General features: G+C 41.3%; 1 protein-coding gene across 2 annotated transcripts in view; it reads right to left on the reverse strand.

Moving 5' to 3' along the window:
• SCFD2 (sec1 family domain containing 2) overlaps positions 1-27116 on the reverse strand; it is a 207713-nt gene that overhangs the window by 110100 nt on the left and 70497 nt on the right. For both annotated transcript variants that reach the window (XM_030012465.2, XM_030012459.2), the window contains exon 5: positions 8493-8742. In XM_030012465.2, coding sequence (XP_029868325.1) covers positions 8493-8742 — 250 coding nt within the window. The remainder of the gene's footprint in view (positions 1-8492; positions 8743-27116) is intronic.

Raw genomic sequence — 27116 nt, forward strand, 5'->3', positions numbered from 1 at the left:
TTGCAGTTAGCTGTCCTGCTAAGTTGGCAGTGAGACAGCAGCCTGCAGAGCTGCAGGCATATGTCTCATGTTAAAAAAGAAAAAAAAGACTTCATGTTATAAACACTTCAATGAAAATTACTATCCAGTTTGGAGCCAACTGAGACCAGGTGCTGAAGACAAAATAAACAGACAACATATGAAAGTTTAAAAAAAAATCCCCAACGCCACTGGGCTTCCATTGGGATTGTCTTCTACCATACATTTTAATGTACATCATGAAATCCAAACAAAATATCCCTGCATCTGTACAAAGCAGCCTGATTTTCTCACCTTTAGGACCATGGCTTTTTAACACTGATTTTTAACTTATACCCCATATTTTTAAGACCTACAAAAATATGCATATGCAAATTTAGCTATAAATTGATCCAGAATTTGTCTCCCGAAGAATTCACCAGAAAAGCCTCCGTGCTTCCCAGCTGAGAAATAGCCCTGGAATCCACCCAGGCAGCGACACAAAGCCTGAAGTCAGCGACCGCTGATTTGGCTCACTTGTCTCCCACTTGCCGTCCACAGATTTTGAACAGAAATGGGAAAAAGCCTTTAGAAAGGTCGCAGCAGAAAGGTACTGAGGTCTTGGAGAGCTCAAGGGTCCTAAGGAGAGCTGACAAAAATTAGGACACATACTCTGCGCCTGCAGAGTCAGTGGCTAAAGCCACTGAGCAGGCCATTGCTTCGGTGCATACCCATGTCTCCCTGTTTTTGCATAGGTCACAACAATCCCCATGAACCCTTCTGACTGTTGTGTAAATCAGATGAATATCTTCGGACATGTGAAGTGATCTTTTTTCCCCAATAACTCTGTTATTATGAAGCAAAGGACTGAAGTGTTGCAGCAGTGGCAGCATCTCAGGGTTAGTTAAACTGCAGGAGCTCCCTACGCAGCTCCTCCGGCATGGCCAGGCAGCAGCTTTGCTCAGGTCTTCCCAGTGCTCCTGGCAGGGCGAATGTCAGATCCACCATCCTCTGCGACTGCTGGATCACAAATACCTTCCACTGGATCATGTCCAAAACACATCAAGAATAATCTACAATACAGATACCAGGAGGTCATCTTACACACACCTTCTGCCAGTCAGAGAGAGGGGTATTTTAGGTGTCTGTAAAATCAGCTGGGACAACAGGAAAAAAAGCCTCCTGAACATCCATCTCCTATTTCAGAATTGGGGAGAAAATGGTCTGGGTCTCCTCTGGCTGCAGTAATAACGTGTGCACTGTGGCAGGATGAAGCTATTTAGCTGTATCAACAGAGACTACATTTTGTTGTCCAACCCAAAAGAGAAAACCCATTCCAACTGTGCCTTATCTGCCTGCCAGCCCAGGAGGGCTCTGTGGGGCAAGGATCATCTCCTCATTACTGGAGGAGACACAGGGAGCATGGGAGAAAGAGAAAGAAACATTGCCATAATCTGAGATTACTTTCTTTTTCATCATTTGATTGGAGCCATCCTATGAGAGAGTTTTCCTTCCTTGTAATGCATCCATGATGACGGCAGCAGCCCTGAAGTTTGCACAGCCACACCACACCAGCATTTACAGCTCCTCTCTATATCACAGCAGACTGATCTCTACACAGACCATACTCAGTGGCATTTCTAGCTTTTGCCTTCATCACAGAGCAGCAGTTATGACTTGCAGGCTACAGGACAGAGCAGATTCCCCAAACAACACAGCCTATAATCATGCACATACAACAGCCTAACCTGGTGGGAAGAGGTCTTCTTCCCAATTCAAGTGGAGTGCAAAGCTCTCCCGCTACTATTAGGCATGAAAATGACCCTTTAACGTCAGGGACTAGAAGAAGCTGATCAGTATTTCAGAGAGAAGCCTGTCTGGACATTCAAAATGTTTAGCTATTTGATGTGTTGAGGTATTCCCCCACCCTCTGTAACCCACTCGATGAACTTTTAACATAAACAGTTTAGTTTATAAACCTTTGCTCTGGTGGGGATCTGATCCCTATCTACTTGCAGCCAGGCTCCCACACACGCCTGGAATCAAGGAGCAATTTAAATGTGAGTCCTGTACCCCAGACCTGCAGGACTGCCCCAGCAGGACCCAGCATTGCTAACACATTCCTCTTATTTTTTGTGCAGACAATGCAAATGCAGAGCTCCTGAAGCGTGAACGGGCAAAATGGAAGCTCTTGAGAAGGCCTGGGAGACAGCACAGCTTGTTAAGACTTCTCTAAATGTTCAAAAAAAAGAACGGAACTTTGAATTTCTTGAACTACATTTCTTTGAAAACTCAGAAGGGACAATATTTAATTTTGCCTTATCTACTTTTTCCCTAAATGATAGCAAGAAACAATTTAGTTGCACCTTTATTTTATTTTGGATAAATACAGCCAGTTATAGTTCTTAGGATAAATACCTACACTACATAGAAATACCAGATTAATCCTTCTCTAATTTGTCTACATGTTGCCATTAATAAAGCATTCAGCTTTTAAGAACATGTGAAAAAAGTCTCTTTGTAGTAAGGATTAAATTATCAATAAACAGCAAAATAAAAAAGACTGCAAATATTTTCTTCAAATCATGATTTTTTTTTTCATATCAGTTCTGTTGTGGAACTCATGGGTTACATGGAAATAAGCTATTAAACAAGCAAGAGATGGGCTAGCCTTTCACTGAACTAGTTGAAACTTTATAGAAAATATTCTTGATAAAAGCACGCAAAATTTAGAATCACTCAGCGTTTACTCCGAAATTTTAAGATTTTAACCAATGGTAGTTTCACAGTACTTTCCTGAACTGCATGAATTGGGGGTGGAGTGGTGTGGGGAAGGGGTAGAAATCATTAGCAGGTACTTGAGCTACACCTCCACTGTGAAGCAGGGGAAGCCCTCCTGTGTCCCTGCACAAGGAGCATGGCACATTCAATCAAATCCAAAGGGCTGACATTATAACCACAGCCCAGGACCCAATTTCATACCTACCTACCCCAAACTGGGAAACCGTTGTTCCAACCCAGCAATGAAGCCAAGACCACAGCCAAATAAAAGTGAGCATGCCTGTCCTCTGAGGCAACTGGCTGTCCCTTTCTAGGAATGTAAATGCTTATTGCAAAACCAGCAATGATTTTAGGTCTCATGATACTTAGGCCATGCTAGAAGTAAGGTAATGATACCTTTAGGTAGCCTGCATAATATTTCCCCCAAGAATCGTGTGCTGAGGACAATCAGAAACAGAAGCAGCCAAGACACTGTGCGTCTAACCCAATACAGCAATGCCTACACTTCAACATATGGAATTTAGAAAAAGCAATGAAAAAGTCCAGAAATACATTTTATGATTAAAAATTTCAGTTTTTAAAGGCTGATAAACAGCAGCTTCTGGCACAAGCGGGTTCCTGCTACACCTATGCTCGAGAAGGTGCAACGGATACCTACAGCCGCTGTTGCACACCCCACCAGCTGAGAGCTCCCGTACGTGGGCAGCATAGCTGGCTGCCCTGCAGCCCGGCAGTGCCTGGGGCTGGCCTCCTGGCCTCCAGAGCACACCACGAAAGGCAGATCTGCTCTACGAAGCTCCCACAGAGATTTGCAGATGAAAAAGAGAGAACGGCGCAGCTGAAAAAATAGATTTTTAATTGCTTTGCGGCTCTATTAGCATTACTTCTGCATACGTTTGTAGTTGTACACAGCTCTACGTGGACATTTACAAAACTAGATGAACAGATAAGATGATAAAATAAATACAATATTTTACAACGGGTTTTTTTTAACAGCTACCAAAAGGACAACTCCCCCCCCCCAACCCCAGCATTCTGTTGAAAAGCACCATTTTCCATTATGTTTTGGTCTATTCTGTTTCCCCTCCAATTTGTAACATTCTGCTGGAAACAGTGATGAAGAACATATGTCTGCGGTAAATTACACCCAGGAGAAATCTTGGAACTGTTACATTCAGTTTTATTACCCAAGGCATTAAGATTGTCTACCACAACACGTATTATTTAACAGTTCCATCAAACACAACACCACTAATATACTTTTATATTATTATGCGTGCAGAAAAATTGTATCTTATTTCTTAAATGTCATTGGGTGATTAACGTGTTGCATTTTCATTTTAATTAACAGTTCCATGATATTTTTAGTGCTTCAATGAAACAAGGTGTTACATAAATGCAGAACGTTATTGTACAAATATTTTGGAAAACATATGTTCAGGCAACAATAAGGGTGAGAAGCCTAACACTCAACAGCCAGGAAATTGTGAGTGCTTACGCTTCTTTCACAATGTAAGCTTACACAAGTGCTGCATCTTAACGTATTCTGCAGAGGGCTGTAATCATCTAGGCTACATCAGGGAAACTAGTGGGGCCAACCAGACAGATAAGACTAAACCTCCGAGAATAGCTTTCTTTTCCACTACCGCAAATACTAATCCAGTTTCACTAGGTAACACCAAAAAACAAACATAGCATAAATATCCCCTGTGCACTGATGTGTTGCATCTTTTGTGGGAAGTTTGCACTAGTTCTGTGAGGTAGCCACATCACGAGAGATTTCCTACAGGCATAGACTCAGGCAAGCCTAAGTAAGTTTACATTTAACAAGTACAATAGGAATAAAAGATACCTCCTATAAATGCAGCTATTACTTTGACTATTGACTTGACCTCAAAAGTCCAGTTTTCTAAAGTTTTACAAGGGTTTTGCATTTTATTTCTCAAGTGACTCCATGGGAACAACAAATAAAACCAAACAAAAAAAAAAAATCCGTCTGTCAAGACTGCACACCTTCCATGCTTTGCAGAGAAGAGGAAAGCAAAAGGCTTAGGCAGCAGTTCAGAGCCACAGCTGAGATACGGCTTTTAATTTCAGCTAAATCAACCAAACGGCCTTAGCACAGTGTTGGGTCCAAACTAAAACCAAAACATCAGGCACCAGGTGTATCGGGAAGCAGAGCACAAAGTCCTCTCTGTTCAAAGAAATGTAATCACTAATACCTGAAAATGTAATTTAATGCTTTTCTTCTTCAAGTTCCAAAATGAGTCACACAAAGCTGAGAGCACCAGTCCACTTCATGAACTGCAAATTGAGACGCAGAGAAAGTTACTTGCTGAATATCATATAGAGAGTATCACTTACTCTATTAGTACTTCTTCATCATGTGTAAGAATAACTGAAGCTATATTGTTCTGGTTCTTTGTGGTGTTCAGTCCCTACACTGAAGGCAGCCATGGCTCATAGAAAATACACTACATAATAATGAAATTGAAGACTGTGATACAAAGCACACAGGAGTCAAATGATGGTTGCATGGGAAACTGAGTTACTGGCATTTCTCAACATTGAAGTGCTTGGCTTTGCAGCCTACGTATTATTACTTCTATATGCCTTTTTAAAGTCAACAGTGAATTTTGCTATCTGTTGCTATAACCAAAGCTGTCCAGTCATGCATCGCCAGCAGGGTTTGAAACTTCAACCGGCAGCTCTGCAGGTTAAGCTATTTAATAAGAGCAGATTTACTGCAGAATGGATATTGAATATTCAGGAACTCAGGTCCCACATGGGAACCTGGAGGTGAGGAGTGAGCCAGCAGGCAGTGTCTTGAACCTACCCAGTAACTGACTTAGTCTTCTCTCCTGACACATCCAATTTAGCATTCTTCCTATCACTTACCTTGACGGAAAACTGAAAATAAAAGACCACAAACGTTTTGCTTTGTTCTGATCATGAATGAGTGATTCCAAGAATTACTGAAATTTATTATAGTCTAATTAACTTTTGTGACCATTTAAGAGCAAAAAAGATTTTCTCTTGTTTCTGACTTAAGTAAAATGAGCGTGGAACATTGTAGGTCTGAACCATGATCTGTCCAGACCTGTGGCTGTTGCTAACTTGCAGAGCTGGGCTGACCTTGTGAAAATAGGCCAACTTGTATCTGCTAAAAGGAATAGCCGGTCTGTAGTTCATAGCACGTTCTGCTGGAAGCAGAAGGTGTCTCAGCATCATATCCGCTATTGTACCAAAAGGGGAAACCAGCGCTGCCATCTATTCCCCGACTTTCAGCCCTGCTACAAAGAAAGTCCTCCTGCTGTGCCTTTGAAAGAAAGTTTGCGGGTGCTCCTACGGTTCTGACTTGATTTGCCTGTCAAGCAGTGAGCAAGGTACCCAAGGTTCAGAGGGAAGCAGGATGTAGAACACAAGCCTGGCAAAATATTGCTCAGGGAAGAGTAGGTCTAAGGCTGCTCATGTTTTCTCAGTCTTCCCAATTCAACTGTACTGCAAATATAGCAAATTACAAATTCAGCAAATTTCACCAATGCTGAGAAAGCAATCTGTTGGATGAATGAAGGCTTGTAAACTACCTAAGGCGCATTCCTAGAAATTCCATTTTATACTATTCTCCGAAGACAATCCTTATTTTTGGTCACGACAGTAAGTTTTAATATTTTTTTTTCCTCTTTCATGAATAAGTCAAAAGAACTGTTGTTCGAAATAAGATGTAAAAACAAAGAATGCTGATAAACCAAAAAAGTATGCAAGCAAGGGGAAATACTATCACACACTTGTGCAGAAAGCACAAATGTGGTTGTGCTAAACACACAGATACAAAAATAGAAGGATGCAAGGACTCTGGCTTTGTGTTATGCAATTAACTTCATCACGTAATAATGATGTGCTTGGTCTAAAACTATCTCTACTGGGTCTGGCTGGGATGGAGTTAACTTTCTTCACAGCAGCTTGCATGGTGCTGTGTTTTGGATTTGTGGCTAAACCCGCGTTGATAACACACAAATGCTTTGGCTGCTGCTGAACAGTGCTCGCACAGTGTTAAGGCCTTCTCTTTTTCATAGTCAGATACCCCACATAACAGAGTGAATACTTATGCCTAAGGAGATGAATGCTGTACTTCAGACACCCACCATGCTCCTAATAGTCCACCCACTGTGTGAAAGAAGTAATTTTATCTCATAAACTGAAGAATTTTCATTCACCTGTTCACCTGCCCAGAAGTTGAGAGCAAACACCCAGATACTCACTTTTACTCAGGAAACATGCACACTGGAAATCAAGCATACAAATATTTCATAAAAGCTATGGAATTATTGACAGGTTATGGAACATAAGACAAGCACAATGTCTATTTTGATCTCCATCTGTGCTTGCAACTACATAACCTGAGAGCATAGAGGGCAACAAGGGAAGCATCAATGTACATAGGAATGCAGCTCTTCTTTGATACTTCACTGAAGTTTTAGAGACTTCAAATCTTCGCATACTTACATTAGGCACAACAAAGAGAAACTGATAAAACTGTGATTCAAAACACTGTCGATCACAGGAGAAAAGGCAAAATAGGAAAATGGAGGTTTAGAAATGATCGCATCACGTCCAGTAGAAGACACCATTGAAGTTGTGAGGGGAGCACCATATAGTGGACAAGACGTGCAGTACATACTGGAAAACAGGAGAGCAAAAGTCTACAAGAAGCCTGGAACACTGTAGGCACCATGGCCAGGAGTATTAAAATAACAGCACAGTGCAAATATGACTGAACATGCTCATTCCAACAGTAAGAGTCTTTTAATCATTACAGTATTTTAAACTCAAAGCAACAGCAGACCAGTCAGACCACACCTGTATTTTGAAGTAGAAGCGTCCACAGGGAATAGTACCAGAATAACCAACAGCAGCATTATTCCACTACCCTTGAGACTCCCCACTTAGGCCCATTCTTGGCAAAGACTTTCAACTGTAAGCTCCTCACAACATCTTGATTTATGTTCATATGCTCCCTACCTCACAGATGACATGGTCAGCGACCTGCCCACTATTAGTAAATACTGAGAAAACTGACAGCAGGAAGCGAGATCCCCTCTGCCATTCAGATATGCCACCCTCGAGCCATAGTTCATTCATTTTAACAATTTTTTTTTTAACAATTATTTTTTTCTAAAATGTGACAGCAGCAGCAAGAGGTTAGGGCTTTCCTACTCTATGAGTGCTCACCTAAAAAAAGGCTTAGCATGCTATTTTTAAAGGCTAATGTTCATGTCATTTCAGCAAAAAGCTCAATGTTGGTTTTAGACAGATTTCTTCTTTTATGCCAGACAGGCCAGCTCCTCGTATTCACAAAGCAACTGTGGTTCACTGAACATGTTTCCAGAATTAATTTTGACTTCCCAGGGTCAACTTTACACTGATCAATGAAAGAAATTGTGGGAAAGATTACCTTATGAAAACACACAAACTTAGCCAACCTTTAACAAAAAGAACAACTTGTAGAGCTTTCATCAGACTCAGCACTCTTCAAGGACAGCCTGTCAGCATTTGGCATATTTGAACATGGGAGATGGAACAAATCTACAGGAAATCCTTGTGCTTACTCATATACCCTCAGCACCACAGACGAGTCAAGCCGCTTTTATACGTTTCTCCCAGTTCCTGCATTCCCAGCCATCCAATTTCTCACCACACAAGCAGACTCTTACCTGTTATTTTCTGCAGCAAAGGAGATGGCTCTGGTTCACCACAAATGGCCTTGACTAGGGCCTTTTTCACCTCTTCTTCAGCTGCCTCCAGCTCTTTTCCACTTCTGATTTCTCCAACCACTGAATACATGTATACTAGCAAGACAAGGAAGTCCTCGCAGGTATAATCATCTTTTGTTCTCTCGTTGTAAGACTTGATCATTGGCAATAACTGGTTCAAAACACTAGGCATTTCTGACTCGCCAATAGTCTGAAAAACAGAAGGAAGATTGTATCAGATTGCCCCCATAGTGCTTAACAGTTAGCATCAGACATACTCCTGGCTGCATCCACAAGCTATTATTTCTCATAATAGCAGTGCTCATTTAATGAAACATTGTTCAACATTTGCATTCTCATTTGTCAGCACATGGTCCTGTGGCTTATTTGCTGCTCAGACAGCAAATTCATTAATTTCCTACAAGTTTTTTCCTAGGGACTCATGATAGCAGCACCTTAGCACTTGAAAAGCCTGATAATCAGATCTTCTCCATGTACCAGTATGATAAGAGGATGGGAGCATCGGTCTCTGCGGTATGGGTAGAAATGGTACAAAGCACAAGGTCAAATGGTTCCTCTAAATTTTGGGCCTCCTCCTTGGGCCTGATTTTGTACTTGCGCAGGGAGTTCAAAGCCCAGCTCCCATTGACTTCAGTTGCTATTGTGAGCCCTCAGCGCATCTGCAAACCTGACCCTATGCTTTCAGGTCAGAAACCCAGAAAATCAGAAACAGAGGGATCTACCTGTGAAGCACGTGGTTTAAGTGACCAGCGTGGTTTCCTAGAAGAGCTCTACGACAGGAGCAAGGACAGGGCAGCGATCACCGGCCTGGCACGTGCCCTGACCCTCTTCTCCCTCCTTCACAGCACGCTCACCAGCTTCTCAAGCCCATTTAACGGGGGTCTTCCACACCGAACAAGCCTTCTTTGCTAGGCAGGTCAGGCTCATTCCCACAGCACATCCATGCTGCGAGGTGAGTAACGCAAAGGCTGTGCGGAAGCAGGGAGAAGTACGTGACTGTGAGGCTGAAAGATGATCACAATGTGTGTAAGAGGAGAGGAAGGCTGGCAGAGAAAAGGAGGGGGAAACTGAGAGTATGCTGGGATGTCCTAGGTGCTCAATAGTTGAAACTGCACTTGCTTCTTCTCACCTCTGTGGGGGAGGTGTCCGTACAGCTTTATTGTGGTTGTAAAAAGGAGACTTCAGACATGAATCCCCTAAACTGCCACGCTGACATCCACAACATGTAACACCAGGGCTGGGGTTTAGGCCCACTGTGAGGGTCTCTGCCACTCAGGACAGAAGAGAGACTGATCGTACCGGCAAACTGCCACCCTCCCCACACACACACCTGCGTATGATTATCTCCACACGCTAGTTTTCTGCTGTGGGTTCGTTTGCAGCTCAGCAGTGGGATGAGGTGAGAAGCGGGGCCAGTGCAAGGCAAGCAGGAGGAGCACCCTGCTCCTGCGTGGGGAGGGAGGTGTGGGAGAAGAGAAGAACAGCCTTCCTCTCTCGGTGGCAGTGATCGCTTGGATCCATCCAAGAGGTCTCCTGCAACACCAGTACCCTGCCCATTGCCCTGCGATCACCAAACAGCTCCCTGTGAAAACCTGTGGGTCAAGTCGTAGCGTACAGCGAAACATCGCATCTCTTAGAATCCAGTCAAGTCTGCAAACATTTATTCTTGGTTGTTACTACAGTAAGTTCAAACAGACTAGTCATGGTAAATAGGCACCACAACCAATAATATACCCTTTAAATAGATTCACAATAAGTAAATAAAATACAAAACAAACAAACAAACTAGAACTAGACACACGTTTATACAATAACAAAATCATGCAATTAGGTTTATCACTGCTTTTAACTGCATTAATTTAGTTCCAAGCTCTTACGACAACTGAGTAGTTTTCTCTGAAACCTAGGCAGGGCCTTCAGAGTCTAACTTGAGGAACACGGAAACTGAAAGTTTCATGTCCTGGCGTACTCCATACAACACTTCAGGGGGTCCTGGTTTTCATTGTATTTTGTTTTAGTTGTTCTTCGACAATCTCAGAAACACTAACAAGCACCTCATGAACTGCAATTTTTATTCTCACACCGATCCACTACAGACCTTGATCATAAAGAAAGCACGAATTACTCAAGCTCTCAAGAAACTTTTTTCCAGCCTGTGCTATAGGAAACAACACTTCCGCAGACTTGGGCTCCACCCTGCTCCTGACATACAAGTTTTGCTATGGACCCATCTGTCAAGGGACTTTAATGTGGTCAGGTATTATGTTTCTATTCGAATACATACCTTAGAGAAGAATTTTCTAACTGCCCACATGCTAAACCTAACAGTAAGTGCAACTGTGGAGTTGAAGCAGTAAATTACAAAGCTACAGTGGTCAAAAGTATGTGAGGGCCAAAAAGGAACATTTAGAAATCTGGGAAGGGTTGGCACCCTGTATGTGTTTGGGCATGGAGCGTTAAATCACATGCACAGCAAGTCCAGGCACTGCTCTGCCTGGAAACAAATCCATGGTGTTTGGTGCCAGTCTGGCATATGCTGGCAGCTGGGCCACCCTCAAGACGAGGCTGCCGGTTCCCAAATTCCAACTCAGCCCTGCCTCAGTTCAGTATTACCTGCTCTCTTCTTGAAAAGTGACACAAACAAATTCTCATCTGTAAGCCAGTACAATAAATATCAGACCATCCAGCTCCTAAAATGGAAAAAGACAAAACTTCAAGGAACTCAGAGGTATGCAGCTACTGGGAGGAAGCCACCCACAACAAGCAAAAGCCTAATCAGCCCTAAAAATCTAAGAACAGAAGATTAACCTACACGTGGAATTATTCTGGAATAGATGACAAACTTCAATCTATATTAATCTGAATTTGCTTTTAAGGAGAGGCAAGTCCAATGCCACGTTTTATTGAACATCATCTACCATCTACTGGCACATCATCTATCCCCTCCTCCCCTCCCAACACACAAACTCTCTACTTCACCCCATCGCTAAATATCTCATAGCATGCTCCTACAACACCAAAGATAAATTCTTGAAAAAGCTCTATTTTGCATGCACAAATTATCCAAATGCATGGAGCACTGAGGATGCACATGGTTGTATAAAACAGTACGGTCAACAGCTCCTGCCTGAGGATAATAGCTCCTGAAAGTACACGTGTACAGCATCTCTGGCAAACTTTCAAGCATACATGATAAAAAAAAATTGGGTATAAACTTCCAGGATGATTTACTGTAGGGTGGGCTAAAACTCAACAACTTAAAGCAACAATTGCCACCTCTTATCTTCAAAGTAAAAATGAAAGAGAAAAAAAAAATAATAAAGAGCTATAATAAACCGTTAACTTCAGAACGCACGTAGGGTCTTTCTGGGGTATGAACTTCTCTGGAATGTTTTTCCCTTATCTCTTGGGAAATGGCACTACAGAGGACTTCAAATGGAACTGCCAAGTTTCAGAGGCTATTTTGTCCAAACAGGCCAGTTGGACTGGAGCATGCATGAAAAAAAAACAGGGACTCGCAGCCTCACTGCAGAGCATGGCTCCGCAGGGAGCTGGGAAATTTGCCTCAAACAAAATCCACTGGCAGATTGTCATTATCTGGCCACCTCCGATGATTTAGGGGCTCCCTGCACCGCCTAACAATCAATCAATTACCCTGATTGAACAACCCTAAAACACAAGTTTTAAAAATGTAACTACCCATGACCCAAATTTCCTGCTGGTTATGCTGGCCTCAGGTTAGCCCCATTTGTCTATCATCAAGGGAGCCAATAAAAATAATAAAAGCAGGTCAATTCTGAGCTTTCCAAAGGCTGTATAAAAACATTAACGCTGCTTAATGCAGAGCCAGCTAAGGCCCAAGCTCTAACACCTTCTGCTCAGTTGCATTGTTTGGACATTTTAATGCTTTAATCATATATTCTTCAGAATCCAGGAAGAGTTTGTGACAGATTTTTGTTGTTTTCCATCTCTTTCCTCCACCCTCCTTAGTTATTTATTTTTATAACTTAAGCTGTGTAATAATTTACTATCCCTAAGGGTAAATGAACTGACGTCAATTTGCTGATTTTTGCAAAAGGCCCGAGTTTTGGCAGATGGGAGGACAGTGAAGAAAGTAAAAAAAATCATTTTTTCAGTTTTTAAACACTGAACATGATATTGTGCTTCAAAAGTGACATTTAAAATGTGATTTAAAGGATCTACAGGAATTAAGAGGAAGTGTAATAAACAAGGAAAAAAATTTTGCATTTCTGTGAGAGGCATTATTTTCAGTATTAAATAAACCTGTAAGAATCTAAAGCCATATGTACCATTAGACATCTTTTAGACAATGGAAAACAGAGTGCGCTGGCGAGGAAGAGAAGAGGAGGGTCAGAGTTTACTTGAATTAACACGTGTCCCTGACAAAACTGAGAAGAGAACTGAGCACTCTAATCCCTGCGGTTCCAGCCCACTGTCCCCAGCACATCATTAAAAATATTAAAGCAAAAACCAACTTCAAGCAAGTGGAATTTATTTTCTTTTTAAAATCCAGGAGGAAGGAGGAGATAAATCTTAAGAGACTACTTCACTATGTAAATATTCTAGTCGCTTTCCGCTTAGGAAGCAAAACATGTTTAATTCCTTCAGAGGTCGCATGAGTTAACAGAACTTTTCAGAATGGGAACCACACAGCTTTACAATAGTGAGGAATTTTATAGGGGAAAATCAAAACTAAAAAACAATCCCAAAACCCAGCTGCAGGTAAAACCAGCAGAAGGATCAGTGGAAACTCACAAGCCCTTGGGTCATTTGCTGCCCCATGCTCCTGGACCACCCTATTTAATAGAAGCTCCTTTTATTGGTAACTTAGGTGGGAAAAGACGCTTCATGAGATGTGGAATAAGCAGCTTTCCAATGTTGTGGTATTTGATTTGTCATGTTTTACCTGGGTTTGATGTTTTGTGTTTCATGATTTTGCCACGCAGCGTATTAGCTTCCCCACTATTCAGACGAAGACAGAATATTCTAGCTGCTAAGAGTGACAACGGCACCAAGGGAGGACCTCATGGGTACACAAAACCACCTCAGATCCTTCAATGGCAACAGATCTGCAGCAGCAGACATCTTAATGAAAACAAGAGGCACTGCCAAGCTAAGGAGGAGTCTTAGCTGCCTACAGTGCTCAGCTGCCCGTAAATCAAATGCTGCAGTTCTGTTACTTGCTGTTTTACACTGTTTGGCCACCTGAGATTTGGGGTTGATTACATGTAATTTCCATGTGGGTGAGAAGATGTCTGTACTCCCTACTCCCAGCAAAACAATCATTTCATGTATTTAGTTTTCATTAAATGGCCTATGAGTGACTAGTGATTTGACACAATAAATCAGTAAGCATGATCTTACCACGCAAATTGTGTTTTTCCATATTAAGCTCTAGAAATCATTATAATTCTTGACTTGGGCAGGTTTTGATAAAAATGTCTTCTCTTTACATATCTGTAGGGTATGACTGAAGAATAACCAACCCAAAATACAACACAAAAAATGAAGATCTTCAAAGTACTACACTCTCACCATTAGGAAACCCCTCAATCTGTCAGCATCAAAATATATAGCATCCAATTATTCAGGCAGGCTATTTAAGAAGACGATGAAATCATTCTGATAACTGAAGTCCACTGTCTGTACACTTCCTTTTGCAGGAAGTGAGTTTGGGTGCCAGAAAAGTTTTAGTCTCAAACTTATGTTTCCAGCTGGGGAGGGTTTACAAAGGCTCGCCTTGCAGGGGGAAGGAGCAAACTTTAGCCTTAGGGGAAAGCAGACGAAGCATCGTGAACTCACAGCAGCTTGAGAGTGGAGGTGTGAGATGGTGGCAGTAAATGGCCGCTTCCAGTAAAAAAAAAAAAGTGTAAGTCATTAAAGATAAGGAGAAAGATCACATTGCCTTTTGTTGGGGACCAAAAAAGGTTTATGACTGCCCCTGTCAATACCAAAAGACTTGCATCTTCCTCTCTTTAACAGCAGTGTCTGTCTATTCACTTGATAGACGATACAGAAATCTACCAAGAATACACGCATAAAGAAAATAGCAGAGAACTAAACTGCTAGTGAGGCACAGGAAACAGTAAAAGCACCTAGGACCTGTCTCCTCTGTCATTACTCTTAATGATTCCTCTGTCTTTAATGAAATATCCCTACAGAGCCAATTCTATCTCCTGTCCCCTTTTCTGCATTTATCACCCACTCTGAGCACTGCCCCAGGAACTATATTCTCAAAACTGCAGAGACAATTTCCAGGCAGCCCTTGTAGACAGAGTCTTAAAATTCTACCATAAACAAATAAAAAGCAAATAAAAGAAAACGAGTAAGCTTTTTAAAAGCTATTTTTAACCTGGCTCATGCTGTCAAAGACACAGACTCACATTCCTCCTACGTGCATGCTCTCCCAATTGGCCTTCATTCCTGCCTTCTGCCCACCACAGCGGCCTCTCTCTTCTGCGCCTGCTGAAGTGTTTCTGTGACTGTGCATTAAAACAAATCATTTTAACCAGAGTGGTTCTCTCCTCGGGTTTACTGCTTGGCCACAGAAACACGTACACTAGCCACGAAGGCCAAGGATTGGACCACTTCCTTATGCAACAGCACTGGCTTGAAGCCTACATGAACTAGAGTTTAAGGTTGCCAAGAGATATAAAAGAAAATTATATAAATAATCACCTGCTCTTTGGATGACTTCTTCAATACACTGTCATATGGCCAGATTCTTAATTGGTGTCTGTCAGTCAACACTACAGACATCAACAGTCCTTTGCTAATTTTTACCTGCTGAATATCTATCCAGGATGTTAGCACTTACTGCAAAACACAGTGATGAGTCAAAGGCAAGAAAAATTAACTTACAACATAAAGCTTTTAAAAAGCACAACATTTGTAAGCTCTTCTGGTCAGAATTTTTTTTTTTTAACATGTCTTGCATAATTCCAAAACCACACCACCAATACTTAACAGCTAATATGTGATAACAACAAAAACATTTTAAACAAGCTGTTCAAGCCCTATCATGTCTAAAACCAAAACAAAAGCAAAGCCCAGGACAGTTCTTTCAGCAAGTAACTCCCTAGCCCATGATCATGACCTAAGCAATTGGATTCCACCTATAACCCATAGCCAAGGTAGTGTATTCCAGTATTTTTCTTTAACCTAACTTCCTTAGGACATAAAAAGAAATTATATTTTGAACAACATTATTAAGATTTCCTCTTATCACCTTTCTCCTGTCTTTACTGAGCACCACAGTGGTCTGACAATTTCCCGTTTTCAACCACCTTGCAACTTCTTCAGTTATTTTTGTTTCTTGTGTTACAAGAGGCAGATTCAGTTACTATGTCAGAACTGCAAGACTTACACATACATTTTGATAAAATTTAAATGTCATCACAAAAGCTTCTAATAAACCCACTGATATCTAATCTTCCACAGTACAGAAATCACCTCATCCCAGTGAGTTATGCTGTCTGGCGATGCATCATTACATTATACGGTCCAGTTTTTCCCTCCCTCTTTGGAAACCATCTAAATGTACAGCTGTGTTAAGATACTGTAATGGGTTCATGGGGGCTCAGCGGCAACAGAATACTGAAAAAAGGATATTTTATAAGTCTGGATTTTATTAGACAAAGCTCTGCAAGGATAAGGACAATTTTACTTAAATCACCGCATGTCTGACATAAGAGACTCATCAGCAAGTTAAAAAGGGAGTACTTCCAACCGACTCAAGTCAAAAGCTTTTAGCTGTGATGGCTTCTACAGACGTGCTCGGTAAAAACATGAATCAGCATGGCAAAAATGATGTCCGAAGAATGAAAAAGGAGTACAGGCACAGTTAAGATAAAACATGTACCAGAGAAAGATCTTGGTGCTATGCATGTCAGGATTTTTTGTGTGTGGTTTTTTGAGGTTGTTTGTTTGTTTTTATAAGCCTTGGAATATTGGGAAAACTGCCAGAAGATGGTAGGGGTTCAAAACTGAGAAAAGGGCATGGGGATAACATAATATCCTAGGAGGTTAAAGCTCACATCAGCTTTGAGGAGAACAATAGGAAAGCGTTCAGTCACTACAAAGCAAAGGATAAGAATCCACAGGGAGAGAAAACAAATAAAAGGGGTATAAATCAAGAAAAATATAGTACAACCAAATCAGTCATTCAATAGTGCATACCATATCTGCAGGAGGGGATTCTATCCCACCAGATGGTTACTGAAAAAGATTTGAGAAATGCTCTGGACAAAGAATAGGACATGAATCCCTGCTTAGAACCCTAGTTATAACCCTTCAGGTTGGAAAAACAGATGACCCAGAGGGGATAAAAGGTCTAAAAAATCACGAATAGAGTAGGGATTGATTGCGCACTCTCTGTCCCAACACAAGAACTAAGGGGCAATAAACGAAGCTGGTAGGAGCCAGTTTAAAAAGCAAATTAAATGGAGGTAGTTCTTCATGCAATTTGCTCATATGTGGAACTCCTTGCCAAAGGCTGTTGTGCTGCTAAATTCTTACTTGGGTTCACAAAGATGATAGGAAAACTCACAGGGGAAAATTTTTTCGTCAAATATTAGTAAATACACAGAAACCACATCTGTTGCAGAACTCAAAATGGTCAGAGCTGGGAGAGTATCATATAACCTTGTCCTCTTCTCTTAATTTTCTGTAGGCAGCTGCTTTGAGTACGCTTAGAAAAAGCAAACTAGCTCAGCTACATTTTTGATCCAATCCAGAATGGACATACTTACCTCAAAGTCATGGCAAAAGGACCAATATAACTACAAAATACAGTATCCAGGGGAAAGAAGTAGGGGACCAGGTTTATTACAGTATGTGGCACTGTCAGGATCAGTTCCAATATATTGTGCCCAGTTCCAGTGTCCACATTTCTAAGAAACTGTGGAAACTAGACATAATGTTGGAGAGAACTATAAAACAACTAAAAGAGTAAATTTCTTCAGAGTGAGAGACAGTTGGCTTATCAAAAGGAAGAATAACAGTTTATCTGTGCAGACAGAAGAAAATTTCAGAGTATGAGACAGCTCTTGAATCTAGTCAAGAAAGGCACAGGAGAAACAAGGGAAGCTGAAACTTATGATTTTTCCAGTTCTCAAGTTAGTGGAGATGCTCTTGGTAGCGTGCATATTTCAAGAAAGACTTTGGAGGGTGAAAGGACAGAAAACAAGCAGAAAGCACAAACTCAGCGGTCTCACGCAATAAAACACTATGCATAAAATGCATCTGGTGAATAAAACCATAAACTCTTTGGCACAGTGCTTAATTGCAGTGAAAAGAATTGTGAACTGCAAGGGAAAAATACAAATAGCAGAAAGGATAAAGGTAATACATACTGAAATACTGGACATGCTGTGAGAGCTGGCACACAGCAGTAAGTTATAAAAGGAGACTGACAGTCAAAATAACCCCATCTTGTCCCTTTTTCTCCACATTTTTGCCTTTTGAGGCACCTCTTTCCTCTCAGCCCTTTGTTCTATACATCATCCTTCACTCCCGCGCCAGTCTAATGTCAGATGTTTCAGAAACTCCTCAGGGCTGCAGGGAAACCTCCAGACTTTTGGTGATGGGTCAGTCCATGGTGGACACTGGTACCAGAAATGAAAAAATGAGATGGCGTGGGACAAGTGTAAAATGGGAAAACAAGTCCTAACGGGTGAAAAACAGGAGTTTGGAGCCCACACGACTGTTTGGGTTCATTTGAAAGAAATTTGTTTTCTTATTGCTGTTGGCTTCTTGTGTTGAAGTGTCTTACCTCACCATCAGACTTTTTTAAACAAATCCAGTCAGCTTCGGCCCGTAGAAGTTTGATATTAACAGACAATCAGGACCTCTATCGTACATTGCCACAAGCACCAATGCCAGTTTGCACCAAAGCATCATACAAATCATGATTCCAACTAAGTTAGGGCCAAACATATACCTGATAGCTTTTAGTGATGCTTAGAGATTATACTATTCCATAAAATATGCTGAATAATGACCAAAACACCCAATTTCACAGTATCGTTGAAACCCAACTTTTTGTTGACAATTTCAATGGAAGTGGATGCAGATCTGAGCAAAGCAGCATTCTCTCTCCCTATCCCTTCTCTTTTGCTCCTTTTCTTAAAAAAAAGGCCAAAAAGTGAAAATCTACCACTAAGATAAACATACTTGCCAAAACCTGTTGGAATTTACCAAAATACTAGGAATTGAAACTCCTATGAGTCAAGAAACTTGAAAGCCATTTAAACATCAACTTGCATGAGATGGTCATATGATGCTAGATGCTAGATCACATTACTGCGTTTCACAGGTATGAATTTAAACAGTAGCTAACTTGGAAATGTTTTGCACTGTCTTTAAAATATTTTATACCTCAGTATGCAGATAGACTAAGACATAACAGATGACATAAACGACAAAGCAAAAATATATGGACATGGGAGGTTTGCACAGGAGAAGATCCCACTGCTCTGCCCACAGTCCTGGTTGGAACCACAGGAAGGAGACAGAACGGCAACACAAAGACATGCAAAAGCAGATTATCAGTCCGCTGCAGAGCACCACGGCTGTTAATCAGTACAGTAAATGTTATCACAATAGAGTACTGACATTTCTAGCCCTTGTACAAGGCTCACCATGCTTTAAACAGGATTCAGGCTTTCATGGTGATTAAAGGCAGATGTCACATGCATGAGTAAGTTTGTAACTTATGAGCCCCTCATCCATTTTTGTGTGTGGAAGGAATCTTTCACTGACAGGGCATCTTCACTGGAGGATGCTCGCTGTGGCATGATTTGCACAAGGAAGAACATTTTCCTTCCCTTTTTCAGGTTGGGAAGAATAAAACAAGCTTAATTATACAACTGTATCTCATTTCATCCTATTAAATGTATCAGGTTAAAACCTTAGTTTTCCTGTCCAATTTTCCACTGCCATTAAAAACTAATCAGGTTACCATCTTTCAGAGAGCAGAGGATGGCAGAAACAACAGTGATCCTTCAAAGTAAAGGATGTATTTTTTTCCCTATAAATATCCAAGAACTGCAGCCACAATGACTACTGATAACATATCTAATATTAAACATCAAGTGAAATACAGGCATAGGCAAAATGACAATTATTTTTCTGCTGTGACAGTGCTACAGTGAAAAACTTCTGAAATCCCATTCTTTTAATCTTCTCATCCCATCCTGGAAATGTTTTCCTGCTCTAGAAGCTGACAGTTCTCTCTTCAAGCACAGTTTAACTTGACTGCCTATGAGCGGTTCCTTCAGCTCCTTAACTGAGTAGGAATCCTCAACGCTGGTATTCACGTGCGGTGGTGAACAGACTGCATGCCCTGGGTTGGGCACGCCTGTGCATGGGTATATGACCTTTTAGGGCGCCAGTTATTAGTAAGTATACGCAACACCTCCTTGTCAGTCATGATACTCCATGACCCTTGGCCCATGTGCCCTTCTCACGGCTGGAATGCAGCAAGTCCTCTCCTCTTTCGGCTCCTTTCAGAGCTCCCATCGTCCCCCTATGGGGCTGGGCCATGCTGGGTGGCACTGGCAGTGATTTTGCAGCTGGCTCCTTGCTCTGGATGAAGATGTCAGGCTGCTCTCCCAACACCAGCTGGAAGGACCATGTGAGGGCATCTTGGCTGCCAGGGATTGCTCCTGCCACACCTCCTCCCCGTCCGTTTGTCCAGCACGAGCTACAACTAGAAAAACAATCCCGGCTTTCTGTCCCCTGGGATTTCCCTCCCACTCAGCCGAACGCCTGAGTCAGCATAACTATCCCTCATGATATCACATTTGGGCAAAGGGAGCCAACCGGAGCACAGGACATCTGGTCCCAATATCTAAAAACACTTAAATCATGCATGTCATTCCAAACATTTAAAGACTTCAGAAGTTTTCAGTTACTTTCATATATATTTCCTAGTTGCTTCATGCAGAAATGATTTCTTATGTTCAAGTTTCACTCTGAAGATCTGGGGAAATGTACATTCCATGCCATTTTAACTAGAAAAAACCCCCAGCCTTAAAGATAAGCCCAGATGTGACTTAAGCTACCTTTATATTAACTGTTTTTTTAGATTATTCCAGGAGAATACCGAAATGTGCTGAGTTATAACACTTAACAATTCAGATTTCAGTAACAAGCGAAAAAAAGGTGGTTGTATGTGCAATGTTAAAAAAACCCCAAACAAATCCAACAAAAAACCCCCCCCCCCCCGCAATTCAGTTGTATATGCTAGACGGTGATGTACCAAGATATTTTCTAGTTCCCCATTGTGCTTTTTGGTAGGAGAGAAAGGAGGCATGGCCCAGTGGTCAGGCACCAGACTGAGACTTTGGAGACCGACGCTCACCTCCATGTTCGACTGCGAGCTTCTTGCTTTTCTCCACCTGTAAGCAGTGGTAGCTTCCTCACGTTACCAAGTGTTAATTCAAGTGCTCTGATAGTCTGATGTTGAGTCCCAGGTATGAGTGATAACATTCAGTGCAGCAAATAATTCCCTTTGCAGCCCCCGCATACACCGCAAGTCATGGTACACTGACGCCAATACAGCAGAGGCACACTCTGAGCCCGCTGTAACCTATTTAGTTTGAGTATCAATAGCGGTCAAGCTGTCACAGGATAGAGCTCAGTATTAACTGGCTTCTTTTTCAAAAGCCAGTATGGGTACATCTATCTACCTCACAGTCTATCTTGCACAACTCTTGCATGAGAGAGAAAATAGGACTTTGATATAATTTCTATTCTTCTTATCTGGCTCCCCACACCTCAGGGTGGGAGTGTTTCCAACCTCTACCGTACACAGCTTCTACTGCAGCGTACGCATACCACTGTAACAGCAGAAAAATACTAATTTCTTTTTTGGCAACTACTAGAAAATTCTTCACCCCCTCCACGGCACAGAAAGCTCCTGCTTTTCTAACAAGCTGTCTGTCAGTCCGCTCTCAGGACATGAGAATCAGACGTTTGGGGCATAAGTACTACTCTGTATGAAGACACCATGGCAGCAAAAAAGAAGAGGTATGAGAAACCATAGTTTGAATGAGAGAATCCAGACGATCTTGGTTACATGTTACAACTCACAAAATACTTTAAGTCATTTATCTGAGACTTGGATCCTATTTTGGAAGGCAGATGAGTATTACAAAGCTCTTTTAGACACTGTTTATTACCATCAAAATGAAATATGAAAAGCACTTTCTGTTAAATCCAGTATCTGGACAACTCTTACAACACGTACCCTAAATAAACAAAGTAAAATGGTATTGCAACAGCTAGAAATAAAATTGTGTGTTAATACTAAAAATAAAAATAGGAAAAAAAAAATTTACTGCACTAATGTATGTTTAATCCTTCTAAAAATAAACTTTCAAAATAACATCATCACAATTAAGTAACTCCCAAATGTTACAATGCAAGTGGCTACTCCAGCCGTCAGCTGGGACCCTCGCATCAAAGACTACTTTTAGTTTTACTGGAGCAAGCATTCCAACCTTCTCAGCAGAGAGTTCTGCAGGCCCTAGCAAAGATCACAAAACCCACAAAATTTCTATGCTACTGTTTAAGAACAGCAGCATCCACAAGGGAAGGGGGGTGGGTGAAGATAAATCTAGACACAGTTGTTTTCTCTTTAAAATTTCACCTTCTTTTAATAACCACGACAGAAAACCTAAACCAGTCTCAGGACAATCTTTTCTCCTGCCTCCAAATAATTTCGCTCCGCCACCTCAGTCATCGCCACTTTTGTCAGATCCCAGCAAATTACCGGTTGGTGGTCTCGCTGTTCTACCCTGAGCCGTATTTTAATTAGTCAGAGCATTGAGAAAAGATTATTGTACAAATATTGGCGAATCTTCAAACAAGAGTACATGCTGTCCATTTTATTCACAATGAAAAAGCTCTTAAAGAGATTTCGATAAAGATTTGCCTCCTGCTTGCAGCCTACATTTGTAATGTTTATATAAGTGGGGGATATAAATCTTTTTCAAATGAACCCCACAGTTTTTAAACCAGCCTTGTTATAAACTGCCTGTTTCCGTTTTGCCTGCCTAAGCAAGCAATGCAGAGCCTGCTCGGGATAGACTGGAACTAATTTAATGTGCTCCAGGTTTAATCCCCATCCTCCCGGCTTTTACTGGCAGATTTTACACAGAGGACTACTGCTGACTTTAACAATGATTCATGTGATAAGTGGGTTTTGATTTGTTTTTCCACATCAGAAAACATGCAACAGAAACGCCACCAAAATCATTTTAATAAAACACGACCGATCTGGAGCCAGATTTAAAAAAAAAAAAAAAAAAAAAAATTAAACTTTGACACAAGAACTGTTTCTCCGCGCTCATCGGCGCTTTGAATTTAGTAAGGTGAATTACTAGCTTGCTTTACGCAAAAGAAAAGCCCGTCGACCTCTACATTTGGTTCGGAAGGAAGCCAGCGCACACTCCCGGACATCAACACACCGGATCGCAGGACGCGAATCCGTTATTAAAAACGCGAAAGAGCGGGACAGAAACAAACCCGCCGCTTATCGCCCAGCCCGAAGCGGCACCACGCGTTACTCTCCCGCACGGCTGGAAACGAGTTCAGCCACGAGGCTGCTCCCGCTGCCCTGGGCGGGCCGGGGGCCGGGGCCGGGGCCGGCGGGGCCGGCGGGGCCGGGTTGGGGTCCCTGCAGGTGGCAGTGTTGGAGCGCCGGAGGGAGCAGAGCTGCCGCCTGGAAACCCGATCCAGGCTGAAGGTCAGCCTTCTGCAGCCATCAGCCGAACATCAGGAAAATAGCCCTACGTTACCAGGGCGAACATGCTTCTTTCTCTGCCCCCCCCCCTTTTTTTTTTTTTAATTTTTTACACTCGCAGGAGGGAAACATGTTCGTTAACACTGAACACCGAAAAAGGGACAGCATTTAGAGAAGTAATATACGTTTATTTTTTTCAAAATGTAGGTGAATTACTGAAGCAGAGACCAAATAGATACTATTTTGCAATCATCTTCTCGTGTACCAAATTCCTTGCTCATTTACATAAACCAGATGTTTCTCTGACAAACCAAATTCCTCAAGGAAAAAACAGAAGTCGCTATATACTTCATGTCCGAAATGAAAGATGATGTGAATATACGGCACCAATGTTCCATTAGCCGCTGAAGGCAAACGTATACATTAAGTGCAACGTTTTTTTTCTATTTAGCAGAACTTCTGTGAGGGCTTAGGTGATCCTTGGCATAAGCATCAGAAAAGGAAAATGAAGCCACTTCGATTATATTCACTGCCTTCAATGGCTTTCACTCCCCTTGGGGAAGCCAGCTAAATTTCTTTGCCAGATCTTGACACTCAAAACTAGTGTGCTGAGTGGACGAATACTCCAAAACCAGTGATCTGTACTCCTCATTCTTGCAGGAGAACTGGCTCCTGAATCTTTCTTCCCAGTACCCCATTCCCGGAGGATTATGAGGGGAACAAGAAGAATGATTATTTAACTATTTTAGTGATCGTTTAAAACTTGCAAACTTTTGGTACACATGGATAAAGTGAAGGACATGGGGAATACCTATTTGCTGTTACCAAAAGAAGAAACAGTAATTAGAAGGATTTTCTAAAATCTCTTCAGTTACCCCTAATTCTTACTGCTTTTAACAAAAAACAGCTTGCTAGATTTCTAGATTACGACAGGAACAACAGTATTTTACATTTAATCTGAAAGGCTAAATTAATGGAAGATGCCTGAAGGTTATACTCATGACTCACCTAATCTTCCAGAACCTACCCTTATCTGCCAAACCCTTCCAAATACATGGATCTACCAACTTTTGGTGTGGAGCTATTAAAATCCCGGTAAGAAGGGCAAATCCTCATCTTGAATGGCACAGAGCAACAGAAAATTCACAGCAAAACTTTCAGCCTGAAAATAACTAATAGGTAACTTACCAACAACCAAACATCAGGAAAAGAGTGAGATTGAGCTATAAAAGCCAGTATTTTATACCATTCTCTGCAAAGAGTGCAGGTACAGCCATGAAATTTAGAACAGGCTCTGAAGCTGCAGCTACAAATATAGAAACAGCACAGCAAAGGCAACTTTGATGATGGCAATGGTAAAACAACAAAGAAAAGTAATTTCTTCATTTGCAATTTCTTTTTGGACTACTGAAATGTCCAAAATCGCCTTGTATCCTGAGATCAAGGTATCAATGGGATTTGCAAGAGCTGACCTAGCTTTGAGCAGTAAGCAGTTCTCATCAGAAACAGCACAGCCATTTTCTTTTCTTAGCCCTTCTTTCCAGTGCAGGCTAGCAATTACTTAGCCAACTGCAAAATAACCAAGAATTGGTCCTCAAGGACCACTCCGCTAATTCCCATTCTTGAATTAGGTCACATGTTTCACTGGCCCCCAATCTCACCTAAAAATATCATGAACTTAGAAGACGAGGTTATTAAATCTCAATGTCCAACCACTTGAGAAAGGTATGTGGCAACTTCAGTAAAGTGAAATTGAAACAAAATACCCCAGAATGACATGTTACACTTAACCTTTACTATTGGTCCTTTCAAGGGACACTGTGGCCCTAGAAGAGCCGTATGGCCATAGTGCACGGCAGCCATGTTTCCCTCTCCTGACAACAGCAGGGCGCTGCCACAAAGCCCACAGTTCTCACATCCAAACACTCAATGCGTTGGCTGTTGGGAAGGGTCTCGCAGACTACTGTCAAAACAGCCACGTCCACAAAAACTGTGTCTCCAAATCCTCTGTACTTAAGTCCCCACTTTCTGGCAAGAATGATTACATGAACATGATCACGTATAAAAGGATAAACATCTATCCGCACACTGAGCCTCCTGCCAACACAACCAGAAAAATTGACATGTGTAACTTGGAAAAAAAAAAATTAAAATACTATTTTGGCTGCATCCCTCCAGCACTGTAAGCTGCAACCAGCAGCGAGCCTTCGAAAGACATTCCTCCAAAATCACAAGTTCTCAACTTACAAAGTTCTCTCCACATAAAATAACGTGTCATTGTCATATGCTGACAGAAATTTAACTCAGTCTAGAATAGCTTTCCCCCTAAATCTTATTATGTAAATAAATAAATAAATACCATGACCGGTCCACCATTTCAACACAACCAGAGCAATTCTAAGTCAGCATTTATACCTCTCATTTTTTTTTTAATTAAGGGGAAAAAAAATAAACCTCTCACAGTATCTATTGAAAAGATCACTCACATATTTTGTTCCCAACACTCATCAGTAATACACACTAATTTCCAGCAGAGGTTCACTTTACACATCTGATATCACAGGAGATGGCTGAACCCAGGCCCACAACTACATAATTAAATTCAGTGTTTTCATCTTAGAGCAAGGACCAGATTGACAGCACAGTGAAGCAAAAGCCCTTATCTACACAACTGATAAACTAAGTATGCAAAAGCTCAAGAGGTTAGGGGGTAGCCCAAGCTCCCTTCCTACTCAATCTCTGCCAATTTGGCATCAATTAGACCCCTAAGAACCAGACTGATACTCTCAACTTACTTCGTATGTGCCATGAACAGCTAGGATGTAACAGTGCCTTTAAACCAATGATCTAAAACTACAAAATTTCCTTGCTTATTGCTTGTCAAAAAAAAGCGTCAAACTGATTCTTCCAACCATGTGTCTGATGTTTCTCAAATAATCGGTAATGATCATTGTCCAACTGCAAAATTTGTGACACGCTGCTTTATCTTTTAAATAAAGGTGTAGTTTGCCAGCTCCAAAACTGACTTAACAACCTCTGGACTTCATACTGCTGGTGGAATTTTAGTATTATTTCTACCAGGTCTCCAACTTGCCAGAACTTTTATATTTAAAGCTATCAGCTTATGAAGAACAAACCTCTATCTCAAGGGATATTATACAGAAACTTTGTAAAAAATCATGGTGCAAAATATAAACAGCTGTAAAAATTAAAATATCAAGTCAATTTTCCTGACAGTACATAATTGTTCCCTAGAGTGTCTATTTTGTTCATAATAGGCTGTAGATGTGTGAAGAACTGAAAAAGAAACTTCACGTATTTTTCCCAGGAAGTTTTTCCCCAACAGATTTTTGTCAGAATGGCTCTCTTGGTCTGTATAACATCCTTTGCTTCTCAGTCTTCCGTGCCTGCTACATTATTCAGCTGGTAGACTGGTGAATTATGAGGTTATGAATAACATGATGTTCAGTATTTATATGAAGGCTACACTTAGAATGTTTTTTTGGAAGAAATGCAAAAGCAGTTTGCTTCTCAACAAAAAACTAAAAGCACATGCTGAAACAGACGTGGAAGGATAAGGGATGACATCCACCAACAGTGAAAAGCACTTGGAAGTTCTGCAATGGGTGGGGAAAAGCTGGGAAGGGCGGCAATTAGAGATGTTTTGGAAGAAGAAAAAAAATTTTTTGGGTGAAAGTTAATTTTTACTGTGCCAATCACAATTTAAGTTAAATTCAAGATTATTTTTCCTCATTCAGTTTATGATCTCATCTAGTCATCAAGGATGATTGATG

The sequence above is a fragment of the Aquila chrysaetos genome, chromosome 1 (genome assembly GCF_900496995.4).
Source record: "Aquila chrysaetos chrysaetos chromosome 1, bAquChr1.4, whole genome shotgun sequence".
NCBI lineage: Eukaryota > Metazoa > Chordata > Aves > Accipitriformes > Accipitridae > Aquila > Aquila chrysaetos.